Raw genomic sequence first — 10,612 nt, 5'->3', positions numbered from 1 at the left:
TGCATAGGCAGCAAGTTGAGGTGCAAGAGGTGACTCGAGCTGGTGCTCAGCTGCACTACAGCCACCAACATCACAAGTCAAGGACCATGAGGAACTGAGGCCTAAATTCTGTTGCAATCTCTGACCTGCTTCCCACAGACACGACGGCTGCCAGTAACGCTGCAGGTGATGGGCATCTTTCCATGACAATTATATAGCAAACCTCCAGCATTCTATTGTTCCTAATGCCAAGAGGTACAGTAAATGTTATGGGCTCACCTCGGCTTTAAATGCAGGCTCTCAATGAAGTGTTTAAATGCTGATGGTGATGGTGAGATACTTGCAAGCAATCGATTCAGGAGCACCTGGGACAAGACGTAGGTTACTCAGACACATTCTTGCCTTTGTGGCAATCAGAACTAGATCAGGTGGTTCTCTGCCATCTTTTACACGGTAAGAAATTCTAAAATGGAATGTTCCCTGTGCCATGGGATCATGTGAGATAAAAAACTACCTAAACGTGTGGGTGGGAAGTCAGGAGGAAGAGGGGGAAATAGGGTTTTGTGGATCAAAGTGTTCCAAACAGCGGAGGAAAAAAACCCTGCTGTAGTATTTCCTTGGGGCCAGAACTGCTGATGAAGAGCAGTGCAAAAACATCCCTGTCTCCTTGCATGTCCCCTTCCCCACCAAGGGCAGTGGCTCAATACCCACATCGCCATGTCTCGGCAGAGCTGCCCTTGGACCTGGCGTGTTTTAACCACCAAGTAACACCCAAGGCTTTTCCTCGCCCACGGCCTTCATCTTCTCTGTCTCACTGTATCACAGAGTTAGCGTAAAGCCTGTTAGGCTGCCTCTGTTGCTACCACCTCTTTGGGAGGATTGTGTTTATCTTTTCAGTATACATGGGCTACAAATATATTTATTAGAGTAAAAAGCAGAGGCATAGGAACTCATCCCACATTCAGCAGCATAGTACTGCCTGTGCACCTTTGGGTAGGCAATGATGATAGGACCTGCCAGTTTGCAACAGCTCTTTATTTTACTCATATTATAAAACATCATCACAGGGCTTTAGTTAAACAGTGTTCACCTGTTTCAAATCATGAGCTTCATTTTCCCCTTTATTATAAATACCAATAAAATTAACTTTATTTTCCATCAGCAATACCATAAAAACTTAGTCTAACTGGACATACTTTTTCAGTGATCTCCTGATGCAAAAATCCTGAAGAATTTGAAGTAGATCTCTATACTGTATATACACTTAGTTTTATATATACTTATATCAAAACTCACCATTTCTTTATATCACTCATTATCGTGATCTTTCACTTAATAAATTATGTCAGCATTATGAAAATATGAACCACCATCTAGTTATTTTGCTGCTTTATAAGATATTTAATGATTGAACAGAGAACTTCAAAATTACATGAATGCAATGGGGAGTCATGTACATGGTCATATAAGATTTCCACATGGACTTTTCTTATTCCAAAACTTTTCCCGCACTTTAGAAAAAAAAAAAATCTTCAAGTTACCTCTTTCTTTAACACATACACACAAAAAGTAATGATGTGTGTATATGTAGTATACGTTACATACCATATGTAATTCTATACATATTTATAAGCAAATATATGTAACATTCTCTGAATATACATATCGTATGTAATATATATTGAGAGAGAGAGATACCACAGGTGTGTCATAAGCATTTAGACATACAGGTGTATGCATATATATATATATATATATATATATATGGTAAATTCTTCCCTCTGATATGTATGTGCTGCTCTTGCGGAGAACTGGGTGCGTTCCATGGAAACCCACCCGCACCAGTACGATCCAAACAAAGACACAAACAAACCTGTCCCCAACCCCTTTAACTCCAGGGAGTTTTGGCTCGTGCAGCATGAACTACAGTTCATGCTTTGAAATGGGCCCCTCTTGTCCCTGGGTTAAGTTTTACATCACCAAATTAAACACAGTTGACACTATAATGTATTGAAACAAATAACAGAGCACTTAAAAATCACATGGGTCCTGATTCTTTTCCTGCCAACGCCTGTTTTATCCCAGTGACTCAATCATCTAAAGGGACTGCGGCACACACACTGAGGAACCTGTGAGTAGTGCGAGGCTTCTTGTCTTGGCTTTACAGTATAATTCACATAGACTTTGAGTAGGTTTAGCTGTTTATTTTGCATTTAGATTTGTAAAGGGAAGAGCAGGCCCCATGGAAAGATAAAAGATGGATATTCACTAGAATAACAGCACGGATTATACATTCTTAAGTGAAACGTGTGCACCGTATAACCTTTGGGTTACGTTTTTCATTTGTTAGATAAATACTTACTGAATGTGTTTCTACTACTATACACCTGATCAACCAGGACAACTGTTATTAAAACATTTTAGATTAATACTTTGCATATTAAAAATACATAATACAATTCTGAAACTAGTCACTGCTAAAAAGTAGATCTTAAATCCTGCAAAGATCCGAAGCACGTGCTCATTTAGCATTAGAGTAGGTCCACTGATGGCCTTTACTGTGCCTAAATATTTGCAGAATCAAGACCTTTTATTATTCAAAGGTTAACTTTTGGATCTCACACCTGAGAACATAGTGGTTACTACCACGAGTAATCCCCACCGAGGAGAGTGTTATATCTTGCAGCAATAGCCGGCACATACTCCAAGGGTGGGAGAGACTGACTTTACTCATGTATGAGAAGTGAAGGTGGGACTGACTCTAAACAGCCAAGAGCAATGATTACCAACAAATCTTCCCAAACATACTACAGTTTATTTCCCAAGAAGGCCAACTTTGCGTTACACATTAATAACTTAGGCAAATTCTTCTCCTTAAATATATTTGTATAACATAAAAATAACAAATCTCTTTTTAAAAAATGAAATTTGAATTAAAAATTGTCTTGAGACTGAAACTGCGTATTTCAAATTTCCCGCCCCCCCCCCAGCAATTTACTGACAGCTTGTAAACCCCAGAAAACAGGGGTCTGTGGTTGGAAATGCTGACGCTGCCTCATCTTACACTGCTGTAGCACATCTTGCTATAGAGACTTTTGCACACAGGTTGCCAGAAACCCTACAGCTCATTGCCCACGTGCTCATTCTGCTGTAAGACGGTAAATTGATTTAAATTGCCAAAAATTGAAAAAAAAACAACAAAATAAACTGAAACTTGTGCTTCTAGAATGCCCTGACCCTGTTTGTAAAGCACTTCCCCTTGTCATCTGGCTTTGGCATTGCTTTGCCTTCCTTATTGCATGCCTGTCAACCCATTCTGTGGCTCAAGTGTTAGTGCGTGTGTTGTACAAGTGTATATTTTAAAGAAAACTCTCAAAATAATTGGATTTCTGCAAATCGGACTGATAAATTCTCTTCAACTCTGGATTATTTTTGTAGGGTCTAGTGCTACTTTGGTTGAACCCAATGGGGAAAGTCCCACTGAAGTCAATGATTTAAAAGGAGCTGTTAGATGTTCAAAGGCCTCTCCAGCCAACCTCTTTGTGATTCCCTCTCTCACGATAATTTTTTAAAACGTGCCCATTATCACCAACTGCCAATGTTAAAATTCAGTCTTTTTTTTTGTTTTTTTTTAATACAAACAACATTTACCACAAAAATATGAAGGTAAAAGCTATCAACTTGTTTGCAGGTTATTACCTATTCGTATGACACAAAAGAAAAATCATTTACAGTCACAAACTGTACATAGTATTTGGTGGGGGACTATATTGTGGTTTAGAGTAAAAAAATGATTGCTTCAGTGGTAATTAAAATAATTATTGATGAGATAGAAGACTTTAAAATCAAGAAAGTGTGATAATTTGGCTACAGGGACGATCATTGTAATATGTCTAACACAGAGGTTTGGATAGTAGAAAGGTGAGCAGAGGGATCTGGGGAAGGAAAGACACCATCATGCAGAACAGCATTAGTTCTTGCTCAGTATACTCTTCAGGCTTCTCTCCACTGCTTCATCTAGTTCTTCTTCCAGCTCTTCCTTCTTGGACATGGCCAGTTTGGACTGATAATCTTTTACTATTTGGTCTATATATGGTGCGCTCTGGGTCCCGTGCAGCATCAGTGTCCACTCCTTCAGCACCCCCCGCTGCGGCAGGCTGCCCACAAACCCAATCTCTAGAGCCCAGGTGCCTCGGGGGTCTTCTCCCCAAGTGTGTGTGGTCATGAAAGGCCATTTGTCAAAACCCACCTTGGAGTCGTCATCCCTGGGACGCCGGCTCAGCAGAATGGACTTTGTTCCCATTGGCGAGGTCATGTTGATGTTGAGGTCTCCTCGCCTGGTAGAATTCACAGTTATAACTGCTTGGACGTGTTCAAGGTATCGGACAAAGTTTTCCTTCCCCTCACAAGCATCAGTTGTAAGCGTGAGGACCAGCTTGCCACTTGGTGGTATCTTTCTGCAGGTCAAAAGATAATTAAGCAAATTAAAAGAATATAGATAGCACGATATGCCTCAGTCTAAAACTACTGGGTTTTGGTGCCTCACAGAAAAACCTGTACTATATTCATTGTTAATACATGGAAAAATAAGAAAACAACAGGGGAAAACTTAGCCAGAAAAAGAACATTCTGTTTTTAGAAAATGATATCAAAACCTTAATTTGAAATTACATTATGAAATGTACACCTACACAAAGAGAGAAAGAATACAATTAAGAAGTACATACTGCTATTTAAGAAATATTAACATATATTTAATAGCTGCCTTGTCCCTACTATATTGGGTAATTGCATAATAATGTGTACATTCAGTGGCAGAACCGTGAGCAGCCGTGTCAGACAGTCACCTTAACAGGCAGCAGTGAGCGGCTCGCTGGAGTCAGAGCAGCCAGTTGCACGGAATTTTGGTGCAGTCACACTCAAGCCTACATCCTTGTTTTAATTTGGAAACCAGCACAACCACGAGATCCCAGTTTCAGCTCATCTGAAAAATATTTTTCTACTAAAATCGCTATCCCTGAACTGCTCCCATACAGGAGGACACACAGAGAGGAAAGAAGTTGCACTTCACTGAGTTGGCAAAGTGCTACACCTCAAAGTCACAAGTTCCTTGGTGGTTGAAATTCAGTCCTTATGAAGATGAACTCACAGCAGCTGAAGGACATTTGTCCCAAGGCTCATCAGAAGGCTGGATCCATAGATGGACACAGGCCCAAGGCTGCCGAGCGCCTATGAAACCCCTCAGGGGTCTGGATGACACTGCCAATTACCAGCTGCCTCAGAAACTGGCCGCCAAACTACATCGAAGTATAAACACAATTTTCTGCATCTTGATCAGCCTGCTGTGAGCAGTGTGATGCTTTCCTCTGTCTAGAATACTTGCAAGACAAGAACTACTGTGATCATTAAAAAAAAGAGTGAGTTACAAAAGACTGCAGTCAGCTTGTCGTTACCTCTTCCGGTGGCTTCTCCATGACCTACATTTTGCACTAAAATAAGAGAGTCCCTTTTAAAGGGCATTAACCACACTGTGGTAATGAATCCCTCCTTTTCAAAAGAAAAGAAATGAGTATCAGCCTTTCCCTTTACTAATGAAATAGTGCATTCTTTGGAGACCAGTGAAAGCGTTTCATCCACGCCTAGCTTCCAGGAATTATTTTCTTCTTGAGATGAGCTCCAGGTATTACAGCTTAGTACATCACTAATTGGCTCAGGCCAGTCTCTTCCCCACTTTCATACAGTATTGCCACCTTGGGAGTATTTGCAGAGTATAAAGACATTCAAGTCCAGGTCCTCATGGCATTTAAACACCTTAAATGAAAAACCTGCGTTGTTCTGAATCTTACAGGTGCCCTTAGAGCAGAAGCTGGTATAACATAAAATATTGTATGGTTAAAATATTTGAACATGTGATACCCTCAATATTTATTTAGTGTGCCAAAGCACAAGGAAAATGCACTGTATGCAGCCAGAGGTGAAGGATCATAATCCCACAGTTGCCATACACTTGCAATTTCTCTACATGGGAAGCATCATCCTCAAAGCAACCTGAATTCATATCTCACAGCAACCTCACAGAGCAGACAAAAACATGTGCCAAAAAGTGTTTCATTCCAACAGTTGTGATAAGCGCTTCTATCTTCTCCAGTAAATGAGGGAGGACACCACAGCGTGAGCCTTTTCTGTCTAGCAACAGCAAAACCTAAAGAAATAAGAGCAGTGTTATCACTCCGTCTGCTTTGCAGACAGCCTGACTGCCGCAGCTTTTCTCTCCACCTTCGTAAGTGCTGCAGTGCAAAAGTTATCTCAGCTCTCAAACACATGGGAAAAGGTTTGCTCTGTTTCCTCCTCTCCTATTAATTAGAATCCAATACTCTCTGCTTTGCTAGACTAATTACTATAGTCCAGCTGAATTTCCCCAAAGAAATAAAAAGAACCAGGGGCGGTTGAAAAAAAGCCTGCAACGAAAGGAGCAGAAGAGGGTTTTCCACACCCTCACAGTGCAGCCCTGCCCAATTGCTATATATGTGTATAAAATATAGTCACTTTTGCATGAAGTGTGGTACCCAGCTAGAGATGAGCAGGGGTTGCTCAGCGCTCCCTGGAAACACACTCTGGTGCTCCTGTTCCTCAGCTAATCAACTATCATGTCCTAAATCATCTTTGTTTAATATCTCCCTGAAAAAGCCAGATTCAGACTTGTCCATTTTTTTTCTTTTTGCTGACACAACAAAAATCCCTTTTCAGGGACAGTTGCTATTGCTAACCAGCGTCTCTACATGCAGCAGAGAAATGCTGCACTAAATACTGATTGCTTTCAGCACACTGTCTATTCTAGGCTGTCAATTATTTCCTGGCTTGTTCCTGCTAATTGACAACGCTGCTCTGGTACACACCTCTGGATCAACCTACCTAAATCAATATTGAATATGTATTTTACATATACCAATATCTATACTAACATAACCATATAGAGAATATATATAGAAAATGTTGCTCCAGCAAAGCCAAACCAGAAAAATAACCCAGTTATCCGTGGCTGAAATGCAGTGTAGTTTTAATTTCCAAGGAGTGTCTGGAGATGCTGGGACCGAGTTTTATTTACTATGTAATTCAAAAAATGTAGATATTGCAAGTCATGATGCTTATTACCTCCTGTCAGTGACATTTTCATTGGGGGATGTAAATATTACTGCAGATGTGTTAGGTAGTTCTGGGGGGCACCCATGAGGACCACACAGTGAGATGACATTGCAGTCAAGTTAGGAGGTTGGCTGGTGACTGACTTGGTTGAACTTCACAAATCTGCATTAAAAAAGGCTGTTCTGGGTGCTGCTCAAAAGCACCCATACAAGGCAGTGTACTTCTCAACCATGGAGCTTGTTGGGAAGCTTTACTGCAGTTCCAGACCCTTGAGCTGGAGGAAATACACCATCACCTCTGCTCTTCTATGTGTTCAACAGCAGAAACGGGACAGAAAAACAAAGGGAAAGGAGACAATACTATGGCAAAGTACTTGCCTGGCTCTGGCTCAGTCTGCACATTGTCTAATGCATGGAGCCAAGCCTGCAGAAAGAAATTTCCTCTCTTCTTCTAGGATGATCCTCTTTTCAATAACCAGGGCTATCCTAAGATAAATGTGATCATTTGACTGCATTTAAATTATGAATAAACTAGAAATAGCTCAAAATTAGCTTCTGCAGTTTCTCATTTGTTTCCTACCTGTGAGCATGCGTAGGCCAGATAAATTAAAACTCAGATCTCTGCTGTGAAACCTTGGATCCTGCAAATATAAACCCATCTGGAAGGCTGGGAACAAACTTACGCTTTGCCTGGCTGAGCTATGTGCCAGGATGGCATAATGGTTTGCTTTCTTTTTCCAATAGAATAATGATGCCTTCAAAAATGGCACTGAAAAGCCGTATTTCAAATGGTATAGACATAAATTGGCCACTATTAGATTAGTGTTTCAAATAATTAAATTGAACTATAGCTGTTGTAGTCAATTAGTATTAATTCATTCACTTGTTGACTCATTCACTTTAGCACATGAAGGTAAATCAGAAAATAATTTGACTACCTAGCCTGCAATTAGAGATTTGAGGAACATAAACCAAACATAATTAAATGCTGTAGTCTTCAAACTGAATCACTGGTACCTGTAGATGATTGTTTCAGTCTTCTGGAGATAAAACTGTCTGCTGGAATATGTCACAAGGAGATATGACCAAGCTGACAGATGCTTCATGTGGCAGCAGTTTATGTAATTTACAGTGCCAGCCTCCCAGATTTTCACTTGTGCACAGGCTCTTTATTCACAGGAACTTTGGCACAAACATACCTGTAAGCACCCAGGAGAGAGGGATGTTGCTGCTACCCCTAGTGGCAGCAGCAATGATGAGCTGCTCCTCCAGCAAACCGGGAATTGAAAGACCATGTAGTTGATTTTATCACCTTACTGAAATAATTGGAATGCTACCGGTAATGTTAGGCTTTCTTAGAAAAAAAATCCTCATTATATGTCTCTCTATGCCTTTGTCAATGTCTTTGCATGCCTGGAAGAAGCCAAACATATACTAAACCATCCACTTACTCAGGTTCCTGTATTGACCCTCCAACGCAATGGAATCTCTCGGGAACAGTCTTCCAGTCTTTCGCCATCTTAACCATCGCTCCTGCATCTAGGACACCGTAGCCAAACAAATGGTTGAATTCCAGCCCAACGCCATTTCTACGCCATTGATGAACCTCATCGTGAAGCTGGTTCCTCTTGGAGGTGAGCACTGTCAGATGCTGCATGTCTCTCCATGTCAGATCCACACTGGGGAAGAGCAACATGGAAAACAGCACAGTATTTCCAAGCAGATATTAAAGAAAGTGTGTTTGAGTAAGTCTGCTTCTCTGAATCACACAGAAGTTTTATCTAGACATATCAATAATAAAGCTTCTGTTGATTTCAGCAGGAACAAGACTAGGTTTTAATTGTATAGTACTTCCCCAAAATATACTCCCCAAAATTGCAAAATAATTTCTTATTGTTTCTCTGTTCTTAAAAACAACTGCTTTTAACCACACATGATAGATCCACCATGCAATTTTTAAGATGATGAGTAGGATATTAAACCAGATCCTGAGAAGAATACAAAAAGGAAAGGATGATGACAGAACTTCACCCAGCCCTCTTCTTAAACAGTGCCCTCCTTCTCCTTGGCTGCTCATGTTTCCCATGGGCTTTCTAAGGTTCACCCAGAGGTGACCTGATGAAGCTGTTGAGCTATTATATAACAGCCAAGGTCTTAGTAATTCTGGTGGTCTGGTAATACAGATATATGGGCTGTGCGTGGCTGTAGATTTGCATTGTAAGGTATAGCCGAGGTTTATCACCTGTGATTAGCATGGATGGATGCAGTAAAATAACTTTTGTCTAGATTTGCTGGTTATTTTTCATCATCAGCTCTTGTCTTCCTAGATGTGCAGTGATTATGCTGACAGGAAGGGCACTTATAAGTTATTATTCTGGAAGCTTTAGAACTGACACTCTAAGGCTACATAACTAAAGCTATTCCAGTTGTTTCATGATGAACTCTTTCAACATTACAATATGTCTGATTCAAACCATCAACCTCAAAGGATCTGCTTTTCAGCTTTCTGTGCCCCAAGTAATAAGCATGTGTGCATGCTGAATGTACACCAGAATAGCCAATTACTGTCATCTCTCCGCAGTGACACAAGATAGCTGAAAACCAGATATCACTTGAATCATTCTTATTGAAACCTTTAAAGAGCTGCTACATATTTTAAACCCATACTTTCCATTTCACAGATTGATGTGGTTTTAGAGACATGTCAGACATATATTGTATATGAGCTGAGGGACATATGACAGACAGCAGTTGTCTGCATGGACAATGGTGAACCAATCCTGTGAAGGCTCTTGCAACTCAACCTGGGTAGTTCTGCACTCACATGGAGGTTTAACAGAGCCAGCCTAGAAGGACAGGGGACACTAATGGTTCTTTCTGTCTTCCCCTCCCTGCCCCTGCCCGTCTTCTCAGCAAAGGCTGGAAATCCAATGGCGAACCAGGGGTAACAGTCTGATTTCTACTCGTGATAGTTTACCAAGAGTAATTCCAGTCTTCATGGGCAGTCCGAATGAAGAGGGATGGTAGTTACTACTGAGACATTAAGGTTGTAGTCCAGGTTAAACATGCAGTGGTCAGAAAACTACTTAAATCTTTACATTTTTATGGCCATGATTATTTATTACATCATGGCTGTCCCACTGAATGAATTCAATAGTAGAAGGATTAATCATCCAAAGTTAAACACTTGGCGTGTGTGTTTTATGTTTACAAAACCTGACAAATGAAACCTGGTCCAAGTTTCACACAACAATCATTGCTCTGCTAGTGACAGAAACTTTGTCTCCTCTGCCAAATCTTCATTCTTCTGCATACTGTTGAAGAAAACTCTGTACACAGTGCTCTCTTCATGCTATGGTTACAGCACCTGAAGCTGTACACTTGAGGAAATGTTGTCTCACTTCATAAAATAATTTAACATGAAGTGAAGACATGGTATAGGTTATTGTAAGGAAAACTCTTCTGAATCATTAGAGAATAATGAAGCAAGA

The 10,612-nt window shown here is 40.5% G+C and overlaps 1 protein-coding gene across 1 annotated transcript in view; it reads right to left on the bottom strand.

The window, feature by feature from the left end:
* Positions 1 to 3,721: 3,721 nt before the first annotated feature.
* Positions 3,722 to 10,612, bottom strand: part of PCSK2 (proprotein convertase subtilisin/kexin type 2) — a 101,685-nt gene continuing 94,794 nt past the window's right edge. Inside the window, exons 11-12 of the mRNA XM_082048395.1 lie at positions 8,573 to 8,800; positions 3,722 to 4,436 (exon numbers count right to left, since the gene is read on the bottom strand). Coding sequence (XP_081904521.1) covers positions 3,950 to 4,436; positions 8,573 to 8,800 — 715 coding nt within the window. The 3' untranslated portion in view covers positions 3,722 to 3,949. The remainder of the gene's footprint in view (positions 4,437 to 8,572; positions 8,801 to 10,612) is intronic.

The sequence above is a fragment of the Streptopelia decaocto genome, assembly GCF_964273445.1.
Source record: "Streptopelia decaocto genome assembly, chromosome: 3".
NCBI classification, from domain to species: Eukaryota; Metazoa; Chordata; class Aves; order Columbiformes; family Columbidae; genus Streptopelia; species Streptopelia decaocto.
The sequence above is the reverse complement of the archived record's forward strand: the minus strand, read 5'-3'. Positions and strand labels throughout refer to the sequence as shown.